Raw genomic sequence first — 21335 nt, 5'->3', positions numbered from 1 at the left:
TATGAGAGGGCTTTTTTTTTTTCTTTGTATCATTTTGAATTTTTCATATTGATCATGCATTATCAGGGGGAAAAGGGATAACTTAATCATAGAAAATAATATGTACTTTCATTCCTGGTCCTTAAATGGAGCCAAAGGCATTTTGATGGAGACTTATTAACCATTGCAACACATACCCCAAAGAGAGCCAACGTGACCAGGATCGGGCACTTGAGCAGAACCCTCTGGAAAGAAAAAGAGATGCCCTCCTTCCCCTGAAGTTGTTAAGCTGCTCAAAACCCTACAGTGGCTCTTCCTCTGACTTGTAGTAGAATCCCTCAATCTTGAGCACAGCTCTCAAAGCCCAATGTCATCTGAGCCTTGGCTCTGTCCCTGGCCTTGCCCCCTTGCCGGCTCAGCTCCGGCCACACCAGCCTGTGTGCTGTCTTCCCTCCCGGGGGCCTCTGTGCCTGCTGCCCGCCGTGTGTGGAAGCTCCGCTCCACCTGCTCACTCGCGGGTTTCCTCGAGGCCCCTGGTCACACAGCACCTCATCACGGGCACGTCCCCTCCTCCCATGTAACACGGCAACCTCTGCCCACTTCCTCCCACTTCTCACTCTGCCCTAAGTGTTAAAAAATGTTAGTCGCTAAGCCGTGTCTGACTCTTTGTGACCCCTAGGGACTAGCCCGCCAGGCTCCTCTGTCCGTGGGGATTCTCCAGGCAAGAATACTGGAGTGAGGGGCCATTCCCTTCTCCAGGGGATCTTCCCAACCCAGTGATGGAACCCAGGTCTCCTGCATTGCAGGCAGAGGAATATTCTTTACTGTCTGAGCCACTATGGAAGCCCTACTCTGCCCAGTGGCATACGATATACTTGTCTGCTTTATATCCAGCATCTAGATGGTGCCTCAGATGTGGTGGGGACCATGGTACATGAAACACACACTTGTCTAAGGGGACAGCTATCCCCTAGCTCCAGGCATGGCTGTTATTAAAGAATGTGATTCCCAACTCTTTGGATTTTTCAAGAAAAGCCCCCAGTGCAGACTGACATGGAATCTCCTGATTCTTAAATGTCAGCTAGTAACTCACATCTTTCTAAAAAGCACAGTCAATGGGGAAGGGGAGTGGAGGCCAACAGAACATGCTTGCACATGCCCGATCTGTGAACTCAGAGCACGGAGAAATTGAAGTTCACTAAGGATCTGATGGAAGGCGAAAAGGCTGGTGTGTTTCAGCAGTGAAGGTCAGATGAAAAGTACACACGCGGACAGCAATTCCTTTTGCTCCACTTCAGGCTGCACTTGCAAACAGTGTGAGGGGGACTGAGTATATTTAGCCAGGCCTTTTTTTTCCCCTTCCTTTCCCTGTTCAGATCGCATCTCTTAAGTCTTCTGCCTTTGCTGAAACCTGGCGTGGCCATTTTACTCTTTCACTTAGGAGGAAAATAACTCCAAGGGGAAATTGACTGTGAAGCCTCACGGAGTGCCCCCTCAAGATGGGGAGAAAAAGGGAAGGAGGAAATACAATCAAGCACTCACGGTGGAAAAAATTAAGTGCGGGCGAGTGGGGCGATGCTGCTCCACAGCAGGCGCACCCAGGAATGCTAATGGAGCTTAATAGCTTGTGAGGGACAGGCTGCCTGGTGTTGCAGGGAGCTTGGGAGCTTGCAAAGGAAGGAATATATGTTCATTTAACGGGGTGGGGGTGGCGGTGGGGGGTACTAAATGGCCAAAGGAGGAGAGAGGATTAACATGCTTGAAGGGCACTCAGGCGGGGCTGGGGCTGGGCTTGGCTTTAAACCAGCCTCCCCAGCGAAGGGAAGCTGAAAGCTGTTAGCACAGACTCCTCCTGAGCAGGGAACCTTTGGTTGATTCAAAAGCAAGCGTGTGTGTGTGTGTGTGTGTGTGTGTGTGTGTGTGTGTGTGTGTGTTGTGTGTGTTCTGTGGGAGGTGGGTGTTGAAGGCAATAAAGTCCACAGTTTTGCCCACTGCAAAATCTCATTTCTATGGACTGTTTACAGAGACAAGGTCATTGGGTCCTTCCATTTAAGAGAATTTTTTTTTTTTAATCCAGGAAGAACAAAAATTTGCAATTAACGTTCAGATTTTGCAGCCGGAATGTGAAACAAAGTGATCCCTTGCTCCTTAATTGTCCTTCCTTGACGAGCAAAGAAGGGAAGACCAACATGCAACGGTGATCAGAGGAATGTTTCCAGGGTGACATTCCTGTCTCCTTTGTGAGTCATTTTCATTCCAGAGAAGCAGGTTTCAGGTACAGAAGCTGCGGGCGGAAGGAAGAGTCTGTCCTGGGGAGGCTGTGGAATCTGCAGCTTGGGTCCACGGCTGAACAATCTCATTCTCAGCAAATGGGGCAGGACTGGCTCAGCAGCTTGACTTTGCTCCTCTCTAAAATTCAGCTTGTACATAACCGTGGCGATACTCCATACACTCATCCTAATTACAAAATCGATGCCCTTGAAATAAAACCCCGTCCTCCATCCCCACCCCACCCTGCTCACTGTGCACACTGTCTGGTTGGCCCCCCTGCTCCTCTGACGTCATCACCTCCTAACTCCCCTTTGCTCACATCATGCCTGCATCATGCGCCTTGAACAAACGCAGCCTCGGGTCCCCTGTGCCTGCCGTTCCCTCTGCCTGGAATGCTTTCCCGCAGCCGGCTCTGTCTTATCCATCAAGTTTCAGCTGAAATGTCACACCTGAGAGAAGTGTTCCTTCCCTTTCTATCATCTAATGTTTCCTCTTGCCCACACTGTCCCATCTCCCCTTTCTGTTTTTTTTTTTTTCCCTAGAACATATTATTTATTTCTTGATTTTCTTCTTTTTTAAAATTTTGTATTTCACTTTTAATTATTACTTTGCATGTCTTGAAAGGTTTCTGAGCTTTTGATTTAATTCTTTACTGTCTGTCTCTCCCCCTGGAACATAAGTTGCTTAAGAATAAGAGCCTTGTCAGTTTTGCTCTTTTCTGTGTCTCTGATGCCCAGGATTGAGCCTGATGCTCAAAAGTGGGTACCCAACAAATGTATGGTGAAAGGGAGACTGGGATTTACTGTTGCAATTCCAAGGATTTCAGAAATGAAATGACAGTTGGGAGGAAGGGAAGGGAAACACCCCAGGGGTCAACCTTGTCAGCTGCTGTATGGCCAGGGACTCTGAGCTACAGCTACACATGGGCCTCTGGGTGTTTCCACGTGTGTGGTTCTGCTGGCCTGGGTGGTAGGGGTGGGGGGGTTGGATATTCAAAATATTTACCAGCAGGTGCATGATACAGGGTTTCCCACGTGGCTCTAGGAGTAAAGAAACTGCCTGCCAATGCAGGAGATGCAAGAGACATGGGTTTGATCCCTAGGTCGGGAAGATCCCCTGGAGAAGGGTATAGAAACTCACTCCAGTATTCATGGCTGGAGAATCCCATGGACAGAGGAGCCTGACGGGCTACCATGCATAGGATTGCAAAGAGTTGGACACAACTGAAGTGACTTAGCACGCATGCATACAGGTGCAGACAGGTTATCAGCTCAGCTTACCTCCCCTCCCCTCCAGCTTTTAGGAACCAGGTAAATGCCACTCCCTCCAGGAAGTCATCCCAGATCCTCTCCCTCCTGGTCCCTGTATGCCCTGCCCCACCTCTCAGCTCCCTCTTTCAGTAGAGGGATTATATGTTGGTGCCTCTTTTATGTCAGACACCAGCCTTGCTGACCTCTGGACATGGGTTCCCAGCAGAGCGTCTAGTGCAAGGTTTGTATGCTCATTAAAGTGCAGAAAATAAGTGCAAGAGGGAAGGAAGGCAGGCTCTTGTGAAGGAAGGAAGGAAATAAGGAATTGTTAGTATCCCTGAGAGCTACTCTAGCCCTGAACTGAAGCCAGTCCTACCTGTGGACAGTCCCCAGAAGCATCCTTCACCTTGACAGTCACATCCCCACATGGCTCAGAATCTTCAGCATAGTCCGGAGGAGGCTGGATGTAGAGCCGCGGGCCAGCTTCCGTTCTGATCTGCACAGATTTCTAGGCACAAGAAGCCAGAAGGTTTCAGATATGGTGAAACGAACTCCTTGATTCCTCTGAGGGGCGAGCGTGGTAGGGACTCTGGTAGGTGGTCAGGGTCAGGGTGCACGCGGCTGGGCGCCACCTTGGACAGGCCGGCCGGATGGGTTGAACCACTCCTATTCAAGTCTTTACTGGTTTTGACGCCCGAAGTGTGTGCAGTAGAATTTTTTAGTAACTTTATGCTTGGACATATCAGTAGAATTTCAGTAAGTGTCCAACTTACCCAAATGGGCTTTGGGATCTAAATAAGTTTAGGGAAGCCTGGGTTTGGGACCAGGACTTCCCAGGGCCTTTGATAGGCCCCCTCGTCCCCTCCTCCACACACGCTGGGGACAATCCTAAAAATACTGGGGTTGGCAAAAAGTTTTTTCGGGTTTTTCCATCACATCTTACTGTTTGGCCAATCCAATAAAATACAGATGAAACAGATCGCAAACTTTTGAGGCCATGGAAGCTGTGTGGTGGGACCCTGTCCTCCCAGCATTCCTTGAGTCATTCTTTGGGAAACCCACCCCTTGGCCCCGTGTCCCCTGAATGTCCATTTCCCCTCCCTTTCTTGTATTGCATTTCCATGGAGTGAATGTGGTGTGTCCAGCATTCCCAGTGATTGGGGGTGGGGGAACAGGTGAGCACTGGCCTCAGTGATGTGGGGGTGAGGGAGGAAAGTGTGTATCTTTGAGGCAGTGCCCACACTTGCCCTGACCCCCTTTCTGCCAGCTGGAATGAGGAGGTGATGGCAAGCTGCTGAGCACGCTTGGGGAGGGGGAGGCCTGTGGAGGAGGCTAAAGCGATGAAAGAGGCTGTGCCTGGCCTCCTCTGCCACCTCTCGGAGCAAGGTGATGGCCCACCACTAATCTTTGCTGGAGACACCAACTTTCACATTGTTGAAGCCAGAGTTACTTGGGTCCCCTTGCTTTCACAGCCAGACCTGTACCCCATGTGAAGGTCCCTATGACCCGGCCCCAGACTCTTTCTCCTATGCTGATTCCCACACAAACCCTCACATACCAGACGTCTGGGCCAAGCATAACTGTTTCCTGGCCCCTGAGTATCTGCAGCTTTGTCAGCCTAGTAATCCATCCAGTGTATAACGAGGCTGCACTACTCGCCCCACACGGCACCAAGTAAAGGGGCCAGACCTCCAGCTCAAGGGTCTATTTCATCCATCGTGAACCCAGGAGCAAGCTGCCCGGTTAGACAAGGAAAGAAACTGTCACTGGATCAGTGCTCTGACTCCCAGCGTTGGCTGTGCTGGACTTGGTGGACAAGACTGGGGCCAGGGCAGAGTGAGGGTCAAGTCAGGTGCCCAGGGAGCAAACTCTAAGGGGATCCCTCCTATCGGTGAGGCTGTGCGCGTGCACAAATCTGAAAGCCAGGGCCTCTTTAAATGTTGCTCTGAGATTCGGATGTGCTTATGGGTTTCCCTGGTGGCTCAGTAGTAAAGAATCACCTGCCAATGCAGAAGACCCGGGTTCGATCCCTGGGTTGGGAAGATCCCCTGGAGAAGGAAACTGGCAACCCACTCCAGTATTCTTGCTTGGGAAATCGCATAGACAGAGGAGCCTGGTGAACTACAGTCCATGGGGCCGCAAAAGAGTCACACACGACTGAGCAACTAAACCACCAAGCCACCACCTGAGGGTCAGGAGGGGTCCACCAAGCCCCGTGTACTGATCTACTTCTCAGCCGAGGGGCAGTCATCAGTGATTCAGAGCTTGCATTTCCCGATGCCCGAGCTTTAGAAACCTCTACTCCCCGGGATAAGATGCAGCTTCCCCTCAACATAGTAAACCGTGTCGTTATCTTGATAATGAAGATCCTGAGCCTTGCTGCCCTGCAGGATGCGCGGTGGTCAGGACGGAAGACCTTTCTGAGCCGCATCCACACTGCCCATGCCCACCACCCCGCCACCATCACACTGGACACCAAGTCACCTAATGAAGAGCTTCAGGGGCCTGTGTTCCTTTAGTCCTCACAGCTACTCCAGGGGGAAACCGAGGCACAAGGCTGTAAGCCATGTGGTCAGTGTCCCACAGCTAGGAGGCCCCAGAGTCTAGATCTGAATCCCAGCAGGGTGGCTTCAGGGGCCTTACTGGAAACCAGGGATGGGCCAGTTTCCTGTAGAGTAAATACTTAAAGGCTTTGCCAGCCCTGTGGTCTCTGCTACAGTATTCAATTGTTTCATTGTAGCTCAAAGCAACCTTGCCTAAATAAATGCATGCATGTATGCTAAGTTGCTTCAGTCATGTCTGTCTCTTTGCAACTCCATGGACTGTAGCCTGCCAGGCTTCTCTGTCCATGAGATTCTCCAGGCAAGAATACTAAAGTGGGTTGCCGTGCCCTCCTCCAGAGGATATTCCCAACCCAGGGATTGAACCCGAGTCTCTTACGTCTCTTGCATTGGCAGGTGAGTTCTTTACCACTATCACCACAAGATAAATAATAACACGTAACAGTGGGCATGACTGTGTCCCCCAAACACTTGATTTACAGAAACAGGCTGTGGTTGAATTCAGCCCCAAGGCTGTAGTTTGCTGCCTGACCCCAGTTCTGAACCTCCACGCTGTATTGCCCCCAACAGGCAAGTGAAGAAGAAATGTGTCCAGGCTGGGGTAGAGTAGCCTTTGGGGAGATCAGAGAGGGATTCAAGACTTTCCTGAGACTATTTAACACTAAAGACACAGGAGCTGGGCCGTAGATCATTCCAGGAAAAGGCCTTGGAGAAAGAGCGTAAGAGGCAGAAAAGGCAGGTAGGGAGCTCCCCAGTGGAGAACAGGCAGGAGGCAGAAACACAGAAGGAAGGGGCCCTGGGACACGTTTTCCTTCACAGGCCACCCCGTCATGTGGTGACGCTCCCTAGACTCTTAAGTGCACCTGGCTGTTTCCAGAATGACAACTTCCACCCACCTTCTGTTTGACCATCAACCTTGTTGCCCTGGGCTCTGGCTCCCCGTGGGGTATCACTGCCTCCCAGGCTTCATCAGCATGCTTTCAGAGCATTTGCTGGCACCAGCAGTGGGGTCCATGGAGGGTGGGTGCCACAGAATTCATAGAACTGGGGCTTCCAGGCCAGGAGGCTCTTGGGGGCTTCCCTACCCCAGGTCAGGGTGAAACTGTGAAGGCTTTGAAGTTCATGGCTGGGATGGGTTTTCCACCATGTGCCCCTCCCTCTTTCCCAGGAATCATTCAATAATATTCAAATGCTGGGAAGAAATGGTACAAGAGAGGAGGAGGGAGGGAGGACCACTGCGCACAGGGACCCTGCCTGGGGTGCAGCCTGGCCCCTCCAAGGTATCTACTCCTTTATCTGGAAAGGGAGGCCTGGGACAAGAGCCTTGCTCCTCCACCTGTGATCCAGGGCCCAGTAGCACTGGCTTCTCCGGGGAATTTATGAGAAATACAAAGTTTCAAGCCGCATCTCAGATGCAGGACTGTGTTTTAGCTGCATTTTAACAAGACCCCAGGTGGTTTAAACACACATTAAGTGGAAGAAGTGTAAAATCAAAACGTCTCTGAGGTTTGGCGGTGGGCACTGTTGCTTCTGCCAGTCCAGTATGCAGTCCCCTGTCTTCTGGTAAAAGTACCCTGGTTTTCTCTTGGGAAATCCTCCCTCTTCCCACCCCTAATCCAAGTGTTCATGTGGAACTGCACCCAGGGGTGGAGGGAGTGCTTGGCCCTGGCCTGGCCAGTCTGAGCATTAGATCCCGCTGGCCCATGCTGTTTGAGTGATAGGTTTAGGGGAGCCGAAGAGATGCAACAGCAGGTGACAGAATGTAAGTTGTGGGCTGCTTGCTGGTGGCCAATGTGGTTCTGCCAGGACAACATGGAAAAAAGCAGAGTTGGGTGATGGCGAATGAGCCCTGCTACAATGTCTAAGCACCTGTCTGAGCACCTGGATCCAGCCATGCCTGAAATGGGAATTTCCCATTGGCAAGTGAGAGAGCTGGGCTCAATGCAGCTCTACTGGCTTGATCTTAATTGCAAATATAAGAAAGCAGTCCAGTTCATGAAGAGTCCAATGTGTGTGTCTCTCTGTCCTCTCTGTCCTGTTTTCCCTCCTCCCTCCAGGAGCTTAGCACAACTACTTGCCTCACCAAGGTATGACAGGTTTGCAATAGGGCATTAAGGAACTTAATCAGCAAGTCCTTACCAAGTGCTAACTGTATAACAAGGTTCTGGAAACATGAGGATAGGGGAAAAAAAAAAAAAAGTAAACCAATGCCCTGGCCTCAAGAAACCCACTCAGCACATATAACGGAAAAATGTGTTTATGAAGCAACATGTGACAAAATTAATGTGGTCCAGAAAGAGCTTCTAAATGCTGAGTGGGTGCTGGAGAGGGAAATAAATAGTCCTTCCATCTGGCCGGCTCTCCCGCCCCAGCCCCAGGAGGTGCCTCTGCCACCACGGAGAGGAGGTGGTGAGCAGCCCCACCCACACGAGGACGCCCACCTGCTGCCGCCGAGGAGCCAGCCCCTGGGTGCACCAGCCCGCTCCCTGCCTCCCACCTTCATGTCCTTGCAAAGATGATGCCCGAGGTTCTGGTTGGCTCCCCGCTTTACCCAGAGTGGGCGTTTCTGAGCAGCTGCTCTCTGCTGCCTACTTGCAAGCACCCAGATCTGATAGTCCCTTGCACTATCAACCATATACTGGAACAGGATTCAGAAGCCCTAAACATCCTGAAGTGAAAGTGAAAGTGTTAGTCGCTGAGTTGGGTCTGACTCTCTGTGACCCCATGGACTGTAGCCCGCCAGGTTCCTCTGTCCATGCACCTCTCCAGGCAAAAATACTGGAGTGGGGAGCCGTTCCCTTCTCCAAGAGATCTGCCTGACCCAGGGATCAAAGTCAGTTCTCCTGCATTGCAGGTGGATCCTTGACTGTCTGAGCCACCAGGGAAGCCCCTAAACATACCTAAACACCCACAGACCAGTTTGCCAGCCCAAGGCCAGCTTGTTCTATACTCAGCCCAGTGTCATGCCCAGAGTTTTTGTGTATCGCCACCCTTCTTAGTACAGTATTCTGAGAAGCGTGCATTTATGCTTATCATCACTTAGGAAAAAAAAAAGAGAGCAAAGCTGAGAGTGGGTGACCTGGGTGGTTGCACAGGTTGTGCACTATGTAAATGGCTCCCTCTAGGGGCAGGAGAGCTCTGAAGATACTGACAGACACAGCTTTGGGTTGGGGTGGGGAATAAATCGATCTTATTTGATATGGTTTTCCTGGATCTGCCTGATCTCTTACAACTAACAGTGCTTGTGCTCTGACAGCCTGTGTCAAGCAAGGTCACTGTAAAGCTGATGCTTTATGGGTTGTTTCATTTATTGTCCTCACTGCAGGGGTTTTCAAAACTCAGTGGGGGAAGAAAAAACAAAACAAAGGGAAGGGTCCCCCATGCTTCACATTTTCACCTGTGAGTTTTCCTAGAGGTGCTTAAGCTGCCTGACCCCCAACAGGAAACCGGATATGGCAGCAGAGTGAGAACAAAACCTGTGCTTTAATAATTGCAATGAACTTGCTTTTCAGGCCTTTAAGGAAAGCCCACCCCACAGTAAATTGCTGGAAGGCCAATCCCTTCACTACCAATTTAATGCTAAGAGTCGATGACGTTCATCAAATCTGACAGCATTTTGGTAAACGACGGCTCTGTTGATTAGGCCGCTGTCCACCCAAGTATTACAAGGCTGAGGAAGCCATAAATCTTAATCCACTGATAGCAGCGGAAAGATCTAAGGCCTAGAAGTGGCTGGGGGAAGAAAGGACAGCAGCAACTAGAGCCATTTATCACCACCAGCCCGATCCACTGCGCGGGCAGCCGCTCAGAAGGCAAGCCCAGCATAGCCATCTGGGTCCCTGGTCCCTCCAGCACTGGAGAGTCGGGAAGCCGTTTACAGGTGGAGTGGTCAGCCTCTTGGCCAGTGTATGGATGACTTTCTCACCTTCTGGCCTAGGGGTCCTGGAGTGTGTGCACCTGCAGCCCCTTCCATCAGGGCAGCTCCACCCAAAAGTGCTTCCTAGTTGCCGGGCAAGACCCTAAGGAGGGAACTCTATTCTACCAGAAATGGCATTGGGCTTGGTCAGTGGAAAGGTTACGTGTGCCTCAACAGAGTTTAAGGGGCCGCTCAGAGAAACCAGGGCTTCCCAGGTGGCTCAGTGGTAAAGAATCCACCTGAAGAGCAGGAAATGAGGGTTTGATTCCTGGATCAGGAAGATCCCCCAGAGGAGGAAAAGGCTAAGTCGCTTCAGTTGTGTGCGACCTCATAGATGGCAGCCCACCAGGTTCCTCTGTCCCTGGGATTCTCCAGGCAAGAATACTGGGTTGCCATTTCATTCTCCACTGCATGAAAGTGAAAAGTGAAAGTGAAGTCGCTCAGTCGTGTCTGACTCTTTGCGACCCCATGGACTGCAGCCTATCAGGCTCCTTCGTCCCATGGGATTCTCCAGGCAAGAGTACTGGAGTGGGTTGTCATTTCCTTCTCCAGTAAATGGTCCCAAAATGAATGAAGGACTGAATGAATGAAAGAACATGCTGGAGGGAAAAGCTGCCGTCGGCATCTCCCCATGGCTGATGACGACAGTCAGGGCTGTTCACTGCCAGCTTCCTCTGTGTCGGGCACCGCTGGGAGAGTTCAGTCATTCCATCCTCATTAACTACCCGATGGGGAGGGTGCCATTACCAACCCTGCTTATAGAGGAGAAGACAGGTACAGAGAGGCTAAGCCACTTCTCCAGGACCGTTCAGCTCATAAGTGGTGCAGCTGAGGCTTGGAACCCAGGCTGCCAGTCCCTGAGTCTGTGCTCTTAACCCTTTGGACTTGCCCGTCACCTGCCGCCAGGTGCTCTTGCCTGAAGAAGTGGACAGCTGATGGCTGCCTTATAGGCAGGCAACCCAGCCTGGGGGCTAGATCTTTCCATTTTCCCAGGGAATCAGGAATCAAGCTTTTTGAAAAAAATACATAAAATTTTTTGAATTAAAGTGTTACCAAGTGACTAAGTCTCTTATAAATTGTGTGAGTCCCAAAACCATTATCTGGGGGGCAAATTGAACCCACAGGTTTCAAGTGGTTAACTTTCAGAGTCTACCAGACTGGCCTTCCAGATGCTGGAGCACAGCTGTGACATCTTGCTCCCAGGATGAGCTGTGCCCATGTCTTCACAGTGGGATCTTCCAGGGCAGGAACTGAACCTGACTGGGGCGTTTTGGACACGCTTGCAGACTGCCTGGCCCATGGTAATACATGTTCATTAACTTAATGGATGACTTCCTTCATGACTGGTTCCCAGTCCAATCTCCACTTCTGCAGACTCCTGTATTTGTCTCCATCTCTGAGGGGTGGTCCCCAAAGGACTGTGTGGGTGGAGCAGAGTCGATGGGATGGTGTCCCCCCAGTACCCATTTCACCCTCTTCTGGGGGTGCCTCTCGGCTCAGTAGAGGCCAGAAAGCCAGACACTGCATTTCCTAAACTCCCTCTTAGCCGGGGTCTGGATGTGACACAGGTTCGGCTAATCCAATGGCCTTGTGGAAGGCAGGCACAGCCAAAGTGAGGTGGAGAGGAAGGGGACACACCCAGCTGCGTCTGTGCCAAGCATGCAGTAGAGGCCAGGAGTGTTTTCATCCACGTCCCACCCTGGCTGGGTGAGCTGTGAGCGAGGTCTTTCTTCCAAGGGTCTCACTAGCAGACACAGGGTCGCTCGGAGGCCAACGGCTGTGGCACTGGCTTCCTGATTCCTCGATTACAGTTCAGGTAACACATTCTTTTACTTAATTTTTTTATTTTTGGCTGTGCTGGGTCTTCGTTGCTGTGCATGGGCTTTCTCTAGTTGTGGTGAGCGGAGGCTACTCTCTTAGATGCGGTGTGTGTGGGCTTTTCATGGCGGTGGCTCCTCTTGTTGCAGAGCAGGGGCTCTAGGGCACGTGGGCTTCAGTAGTTGTGGTTCCCCAGCTCTTAGAGCACAGGCTTAATGGTTGGGGCACCCGGGCATGGTTGCTCCGCAGCATGTGAGATCTTCCGGGACCAGGAATAGAACCCGTGTCCCTTGCCCTGGCGGGCGGATCCTTGTCCACTGTACCACTAGGGAGGTCCCAGGTGACACATTCCTGAGGCTGATACCCCATCCTCCCTCCTGTGTCCTAAGGCAACAGCTTTCCTGGCCGGCCCGTTCGAGGATATTGGGTATACCGCTCCTGGAGGCCCAGCTCAACCTCATCCTCTTACCAGCCCAAGGATTTTGTAAGCACTCCCCCCATTCCCAGCCTTCCATTCATTTATGATTCAAATACTCTGGAGGTCTCCACTGTTAGGCACTGACTGACCCCTGATGGATTGGGTACAGAAGGACAATTACAGCCTTCGTGGCATCAGGAAGTCAGGGAATTAGCCATGATTAGGCCCTGTGAAGTGTGGGGCCACAGGGAGAGACCAGGGAGGGATGCTAATTAATCTTAGGCCAAGTCTTTAAATTGCACAGACTCCGGGGCCAGCCATTAAGTCACTGTCTAAGACGCAAATAACGGCTCCTGATAATAGAAGGTACTCAAGACAGCTTGGAGAACTGTCTGAAGTGAGAAGTGGAGAAAGGCCTCATTAATGGGAAATTAATATTCATTGCTGGGGACAAAAGGAAGCCTCCGGGCTGTGTGACCCAAGGGCCTTGCTCATCAGCAGCAAGATGAGGCTTGGGAGTTAGGCTGGCAGGAACACCCCTGCCCATTTCATCCTAGATGTACAAAAGCACCAGCAGAGAAGTAGAACCACTGGGTCTGGAGTCACAGGCCAAGGGTCCAAACCTCAGCCTACTGTCCTCCGTCAGTATCTGTGGGAGCAGGTCACTTTGTTACCTCTCTGGGCCTCAATTTCTTTAGTGGCACAATGTGGATATTCACGTACCTTTGGGGTTATAGCAAAGATGTGCCGATAAAAAGTATTTACCGTTCATGTTCACTTGTTGTTTGTATGTGCATGCTCAGTCGTGTCCGACTCTTTGCGACCCCATGGACTGCAGCCCACCAGGCTCCTCTGTCCATGGGATTTCCCAGGTGAGAAGACTGGAATGGTTGCCATTTCCTTCTCCAGGGGATCTTTCCAAACCAGGGATCTAACTAGTGTCTCCTGCGCTGCAGGCAGATTCTTCACTGCTGAGACATCAGGGAAGCCCTAGTATTTACCATAGATCTGAACATGTGCTATATGTGGAGCCCTGGGTTATAGTTCATGGGGTTGCAAAGAGTCGGACATGGCTGAGGACAGAACATACCAAGGTCACAGGTGAGGAGCAGGATAGCACTAGAACATGTATATTACCGTATGTAAAATAGATGACCAGTGCAAGTATGATGCATGAAGCAGGACACTCAAAGCTCTGAGACAACCCAGAGGGGTGGGGTGGGGAGGGAGATGTGAGGGGGATTCAGAATGGGGGGACACGTGTGCACCCACGGCTGATTCATGTCGATGTACGGCAAAAACCACCACAATACTGTAAAGTAATTAGCCTCCAATTAAAATAAATTAATTAACTTAAAAAAAATCTCTGGAATTGACCAAGCCCCATAGCAGTCAACTGTTGCCATGAGCCTCCAGATCTAAACCGGCCAGTGCCCTGACCCCATATTAGGTAAAATACCCATCCTATTACTCACCCTATAGCATCCTAACCAGTCACCTAAGGCCACCATTCCAACAGGAACTTCTGTCTTTGGGCTATAAAAATTGGCTACAAGCCTGTGAAAGGGTTTGGCTCTGCCTTGAGACAGCCTGCTGTTCTAACAGCATCTCCCTCTCCAATAAACTTTATTCTCCTCTCATTCTACCTCATATCTGGAAATTCTTTTCCAACTCGTATATGGACCATGACAGTATATATATATATATATATATATATATATGTTGCTTAAGCCTCATCTCAGACCAAGTGAGTCAGAATCTCTGAGGGTGGGGCCTGAGCATCCCAGGTGATTCGAATGCACAGTGGGGGTCCCCCTGGTCCCAGGTAAGGCTGAGTAACCACCAGGGAAGGTGTAAGGACTATAGGAGCAAGAAAGCCAAGCTTGGAGCAACAGATTCGGATCTGGATCTTAATTCCACCCTTTCTCAGTGACTGACCTTGGAAAGCTCACTTAACATTTCTGAGCTTTTGTGCCCTCAGCGTCCTTAAAAAAGGAAGGACATGGGACTTCCCTGGTGGTCCAGTGGTTAAGACTCTGCGCTTCCAATGCAAGGGGCACGGGGGTGGTTGCAGAACTAAGATTCTGTGTGCCACGTGGCATGGCCAAAAAAAAGGAGGAAGGACTTTGGAATATATCCTGTAGGTCTGCTGTGAGGGCAAAGGAGAGGAGTCATGTGGCAACTTGGCCCACACCTGATACCGGCAGGTGCTCAAAAAAGCAAACTGCCGGACCAGCAGCAGCGGTAGCAACTTGATGTGGCATCTCAGGATTGTGGGTGGGGGTGTAGTCTTATATATCCACTGTATCCCTGGCATCTGAGACTGTGCCTGGCATATCACAGGTGCTTAGTAAGAAGCAGCTGTAAGAATGCATCATTACGACGGGACTGTGAGTCTGACCTGTGATGCTGTGAGGCTGCCCCATCCAGAAGGGAGAATCATTTCACAGAGAGGGCTTGCCGCTCCCCAGGGCTCCTCCTCTCTCCAGAGGCCAGTGCCACAGGCAGAGAGGGCACCACGGCAGTGCCCAGCTAGACCCACCCCCTACCCCTGGGGATTCTGAACGCTTTACGTTTCTGCTCTCACAAGAAGCCTGCTCCTTATTCTGAAGTGTGAGCTGGGGCCACCATCTTGACTCTGCCCTGGGTTTCCAGACCTGATGCCATCCTCGGCGCTGGACTTTGCTGGGAGCTGTCCGTGCACTGCGTCTCAAAGCTTCTTCAGCTTCTTGAAACAGCGTTCTTCGTCCACAGTCTGCACAGAGATGAGGGGAAGAGAGTTGGTGAGCCCCTGAAGATGAGCCTACACTGATGGTGGTTTCATAATTTACAGCTACAATGCCCATAGGGGTGCCCAGAGTCTTATCTGTGAAGCTCTTCACTTCAGTAGCATTCTTTGTAGTCACAAAGCATCAGAAAACAAGCTAAATGGGGACTTCCCTGGTTGTTAAGCAGTTAAGATTTCATGCTTCCAATGCAGAGGGCATGGGTTTGATCCCTGGTTGGGGAACTAAGATCCCACATGCTGGGCAGTGGGGCCAAAAAAAAAAGAAAGAGAGAGAGAGAGAGAGAAAGAAAGAAAACAAGCTAAATGCCCCAAAACAAGGGATGGGGAGTCAGTCACAGCCCCTCAGCTATGGAACAGTAGGTGTAACAGTGGGCAGCTGAACTGGGCAGGTCTACATACAAAAGGAGCATCTCTAAGATACAGAAGCAGGTCAGGACAGCAAGCACAACAGGCCAGCACTAGTGCAAAGACGGGGTTTGGGGAGAGAACTGTTGAATGACTGAACATACCATTAGGGACCCAAAGTCAGAAACTCCCACTGTCTGCCCTTCCCTGAACCTTAGAAAGGCCTGCTTCTCCTAACCAGCAGATCAGCCCAGCTCTCCCTCATGAAAGCTAGGAGAGTCAATCCCATTTCCCTTGTTGTCTTTGGGGCTAGGAAACTCATGCTAAACTCCAAGTGGCTCTCCTAGGGGAAGGTCTGAAGACACCACCTTCTCCTTTTATCCCCTTGTTGTATTAATTTTTATTGCCTGTTAATGGCTTGGGATCTTACCATACCTATGAGCCAATGAGTTAGAACACAAACCAAGATTAGTGTGTTACAGGGAACTCTACTCAGTGTGATGTGGCAGCCTGGATAGGAGAGGAGTTTGGGGGAGAATGGTACATGGGTATGTATGGCTGAGTTCCTCTTGCTACCCATCTGAAACTACCACAATCAGCTATACTCCAATATAAAATAAAAAGTTTTTTTAAAAGATTACTGTGTGCTGGACACTCTAGACTTCTTATCATTCAGTCTTTCTGGGAAATCTGCAAGGTGGGCATAATCACTCCCATTTTACTGAGAATCAGAGAGGACCCAATTGTCAGAGGTCTCAAAGCTGGCAAGGGGCTGAATAGGGTTTGAACCCAACCCAGCCTTGTTCCAAATCCTCTTCTCACCAGTAGCACGCTGGCCTCTCGGACAAAATGACAAGTCTTGAAAGGCACTCTGGCACTCATTCGTCCCAGGTTAAAGGTGAGAAAAACAAAGGTGTGGTGAGATAAAACAGCTTCCCCGAAGCAACACAGCCAAACTGTATCTGACTCCTGTGTGTGTGTGTGTGCTCAGTCGCTTGGTCATATCCGACTCTTCGAGACCCCATGGACTGTAGCCCACTAGCCTCCTCTGTCCATGGGATTTTGCCATTTCCTACTCCAGGGGATCTTCCCTACCCAGGGGTTGAACCTGTGTCTCCTTCATTGGCAGGCACTTCACCACCTAGGAAGCCCCAGTCTGACTCCTATGTGCTGCCATTTCATTCATTCTTGCTAAGTCACTTCAGTCGTGCCCGACTCTCTATGAACTCTTTATGGACTGTGGCCTACCAGCCTCCTCTGTCCATGGGATTCTCCAACCACCACCAAAACATTTTGGGGGCCTATATGGGGCCAACCACTGGATCGGGTGTCTTCTATTTCACTTCCAGATTTTATTTCATGTGTCCTTTTATTATAGGATACATGAAATCCGATTAAAGTCTGCAGAGTATGGATTAACTGAATTCAGACCTGAACAGTGGAATCAATTATCACAGGGGTTAGGTACTGAAGTTAGGACACGGTGAGTGAAAATCAGGTCTCACCAAAATTATCCTAGACCTTTCCTTAAATGACTGGTATGAGAGATCTGGGAAATGTAAAAGCCAGGAATTGACTTCTCTGGTCACATTTGCCCTGCAGGAGTGGACGCCAAGACTAGTTTAAAAAAAAGTCTAAAAAAAAAGAATCTCTCTCTCTCTGTCTCTCATTTCCATGCTGTCTCTTTCTGGCCAAGTGGAGAGAGTTAACTTGCATGGGCTGACTAGTTTCTGTGCATGGGATGTGGTTCCACCGGCCCTCACTCGTCAGCAGAGCTGGTGCTGATCTGGCATTCCTGTGCTCACCGTGAGTCCCCTCGGTGTGGGAGGCGCTTCTGGAGAAGTCGGCGTGGACGGCTTTCCGAGGGGACGCCTTCAGTTCAGAGTTGGCCCCGTTGACATAGACCGAGAACCCCTGTTCCAAGTGCTCCAGCCTCAACTGCACGGGGTCCTTGGTTTTCAGATGCTTTAATATCCTGGAAGAGAAACGATCACCGGCGTCTCATCGGAGGAGCCTGAGCCACCACCCACCCCTATGTGGGGAGGGACCTGCTGCTCTGACAGGCAAGCGTTTCTAATCAGAGGCTGGGTGGCGGGCGCCCAGCTGTTCATCTATAAACAGCCCTAAGAGGCCCATTACACACACGGAGGAGCAGGGAGGGGGAGGCTCCACGGGCGCTGCTTTCATTCTGAGGCTCAAAGATACACCAGCAAAAACCCGGGTACCATCCTTGCCCCATGGTGGCAGGGGACAAAGAGCAGGTGTGTGTGCACGCGGCTACACACGTCCTGGATTTCCTGGGATGATCCCAATGTCACGCACCTCCCCTTGGCGTGGACAACAGCACTTTGTTCCACGTGGAACAAAATGTGGTCTAAGCCTCTGTGAGAGAGATTTCACGAAACACATCCTCACGTTAGAAAACAGCTGCCATCACGCCAGGTGGACTGATTTTTGGCTTCAGGAAATAGATGTGTTCTCCAACACCCCTGATATCCCAAATGTCATCATTTTCCATTCAGATGCAGTTTAAAAATATACCAGTGCAGGCTTTGTTCAAGATTAACGATGTGATGATCAAACCCTTTGCCTGAAAGGGGCCTGGCATAAGCATGGTCAGGTTCCTTGTTCAGCATTCTCCAGAGTTCAACCTCACACTTTGGCTTTGTCCTTCCCTCACTCCTGATGGTCCCTGCCACGGACAGCGCCCAATGTCCATTTCAGAGTTGCTCCCATCTGACGCCAAACCCTTCAGAGCCTTTACAAACGCCTGCACACACTCCCACACCAACTAGGTTTCTTTTCGCAGAAGGAGAAATACAAACAACTATGGTTGGAAAAAAAAAAGTGGATCCTCTTCAGTGATTAAATAAGTTCCTACCGAAGTAGCAAAATGTAAATTTTTAAAAGCGATAGTGGGATTTCCCTGGTAGTCCACTGGGTAAGAATCCGACTTCCAATGCAGAGAACACAGGTTTGATCCCTGGTCTAAGATCTCACATGCCACGGGGCAACTAAGCCCACTTGCCACAGTGACTGAGCCCGAGTGCTCTGGAGTCTGCACACTACAGCTAGAGAGGCCTGTCTGTTGCAACTATGACCTGACACAACCCAATAAATAAATATTTTAAAATGTAATAGCAATGGTAAAACCATAAAAGGTAGAGAGCCAAACTCTGTTCTAAATGCTTTGTGTGTGGTGTGTGTTTACTTGTCGTGTCTGACTCTTGGCGACCCCATGGACTGTTGTCTGCCAGGTGCCTCGGTCCATGGGATTCTCCAGGCATAAATACTGGAGTGGATTGCCGTGCCCTTTTCCAAGGGATCTTCCTGACCCAGGGATGGAACGAACCAGTGTCTCTTACATCTCCTGCATTGGCAGGTGGGTTCTTTATCACCTGCGCCACCTGGGAAGCCTCTCTAAATGCTTTACATAGAGCAAATTCCCATTGTTTGGGATCAGTTCTAGAAAGTTGAGGCAAACACTGAATTTGTGAATATGGAATCACTGTTTCCAGGGGAAAATACAGGATTTGATTCTTGTGAGCCTCTGGTCACAACGTGTTCGTCAACTGATCAAAATAAAACCTTGCTTTACACTGTTTATAATAGCCAGGACATGGAAGCAACCTAGATGCCCATCAGCAGATGAATGGATAAGAAAGTTGTGGTACATATACACAATGGAATATTACTCAGCCATTAAAAAGAATTCATTTGAATCAGTTCTAATGAGGTGGATGAAAATGGAGCCCATTATACAGAGTGAAGTAAGCCAGAAAGAAAAACACCAAAAATGCATATATATGGAATTTAGAAAGATGGTAACGATAACCCTATATGCAAGACAGAAAAAGAGACACAGATGTACAGAACAGACTTTTGGACTCTATGGGAGAAGGTGAGGGTGAAATGATCTGAGAGAACAGCATCGAAACATGTATACTATCAAGTGTGAAACAGATCACCAGCCCAGGTTGGATGCATGAGACAAGTGCTCGGGGCTGGTGCACTGGGAAGACCCAGAGGGATGGGATGGGGAGGGAGGTGTTCAGGATGGGGAACACATGTAAATCCATGGCTGATTCATGTCAGTGTATGGCAAAAACCACTACAATATTGTAAAGTAATTAGCCTCCAACTAATAAAAATAATTGGGAAAAAAATAAAAAACCAACAAACCAAAAAAAAACCCCTTGCCTTATGTGTGTTTCCATTTAAAGGCACCTTATTTAATATATTGGGCTTCTCTTGTGGCTCAGCTGGTAAAGAAACTGCCTGCAATTCAGGAGACCTGGGTTTGATCCCTGGGTGGGAAAGATTCCCCTGGAGAAGGGAAAGGCTACCCACTCCAGTATTTAATATATATTGATACTTAGTACAGTAACACTGAACTTATGCCGGTAGCACTCCAACTCATGACTGAATGAAGCTTATCTAACATGTGTATTTTCTCCACAAGGGACATCCTAGCCTTCTTGGGCTTAGGAATGTGGGACAGCACTTTAACCTTATGCCAGGGACCAGTTTAAACAGGGAAGTCACCAGTGAAAAACACAAAAATGTAAAAAAACAGGACAGTAAGTAAAACACAAAAAAGGACACTTTACTGTATATGGTAAGGGCTTCCCAGGTGGTGGGGTGATAAAGAATTCACCTGCCAATGCAGGAGATGCGGGAGATGCGGGTTTGATCCCTGGGTCGGGAAGATCCCCTGGAGGAAGAAATGACAACCCACTCCAGTATTCTTGCCTGGGAAATCCCATGGACAGAGGAGACTGGTGGGCTACAGCCCATGGGGTCACAGAGAGTTGGACACAACTGAGCATGCACGCACACAGTATAAGATTTTTAAAAAGCCCTGTAAGTATTGATTCAGGGGTTACAAATACATTGTAGTGGGTGGATAAGTTTGCAAATATGGAATAAGGATTGACTGTATTAAGACTTTAATCTTTACAACAACCCTATGGGGTAATTAATTTTCTTAACCTCATTTAATAGATAAGGAAACTGGAGCCCAGAGAGGTTAAGTAACTTGCCCGAGGTCACACAGCTGGTATGGCAGGGGGCTAGGATGCAAATTGAAGCAGTGTGGCTCCAGAGTCTTCGCCACAACAAAGACAACTTCAAGAACTAGAAAGTTGAGACTGACAAGCTTAGACATGGCTGGAAACAGAAAATGTCATGCACTTGGTCTTCGCTCAGTCAGCAAATAGTTTCTGATCAGGAACAATGGTCGGCATTCAGTCCTAACAAAACCACGAGACCGACCGGAATGTCCCACACTAGGGTAGTGGAAGCAGAGATCTGTAGTTGTTATAATTATGAAGATTCTGTTGAAACATGGGGGGTGTTTGTGATCTGTTCAGAGAGGGGTGGAGAAGGCAGGATAAAAACAGTACCTATGCGATAAGTGCAAAGTTGGAAAAAAGTGTGTTTGTGGGACCCAGAGTGGAAGGTGATAAATGTGAAAATTACATCAGCGGTTGAGGGAAGGTGGGGGCATTATGGGTGATTTCTTTGTTTGCTTTTTTAAATGTTTCTTTAGCAGTTGATACATCCATCTTTTCGGCAATCGTGGCAGGAACATTCATTACAGACTGCTTATCTCTTGCCAGCCTCTGAAGCCTGGGAGATGCCTGATTGTTGGGCAACAGCATAAAACAGAAGGAAAACACAAGTAACTAAGAGACAGTTTCCAAACACAGCAGTAGTTGCGTTCTCTGGCGCAAACAATCGAAGGACGCAGTGGTCCCCGGGGAGGGAGAGCAGGGAACGCAGGCCCTGCGAGACCCTGAGATGGTCGGCAGGTGGAAAAATCTGACCACCTGGCCAGGCAGTGCCTGCCTCCACTTCCTTCCAGAGTCACCTTTCCTCCTGATGCTTCCTGAACGGTTGCCGTGGCATCCCACTACCCAAGCTCTGTGGCTGGTGCTCCACATGGGTCTCTCTTTAAGCAGACTGATTTATGAAAATGTGGATTTAT

At 49.7% G+C, this 21335-nt stretch overlaps 1 protein-coding gene across 4 annotated transcripts in view; it reads right to left on the bottom strand.

Moving 5' to 3' along the window:
* Positions 1 to 21335, bottom strand: part of KATNIP (katanin interacting protein) — a 228715-nt gene that overhangs the window by 141439 nt on the left and 65941 nt on the right. For all 4 annotated transcript variants that reach the window (XM_061153071.1, XM_061153072.1, XM_061153073.1 and 1 more), the window contains exons 4-6: positions 17152 to 17321; positions 14871 to 14968; positions 3877 to 4008 (exon numbers count right to left, since the gene is read on the bottom strand). In XM_061153071.1, coding sequence (XP_061009054.1) covers positions 3877 to 4008; positions 14871 to 14968; positions 17152 to 17321 — 400 coding nt within the window. The remainder of the gene's footprint in view (positions 1 to 3876; positions 4009 to 14870; positions 14969 to 17151; positions 17322 to 21335) is intronic.

Source organism: Dama dama, chromosome 10, assembly GCF_033118175.1.
Source record: "Dama dama isolate Ldn47 chromosome 10, ASM3311817v1, whole genome shotgun sequence".
In the NCBI taxonomy this organism is placed as follows: Eukaryota; Metazoa; Chordata; class Mammalia; order Artiodactyla; family Cervidae; genus Dama; species Dama dama.
This window is presented reverse-complemented; position numbering and strand designations above follow the sequence as displayed.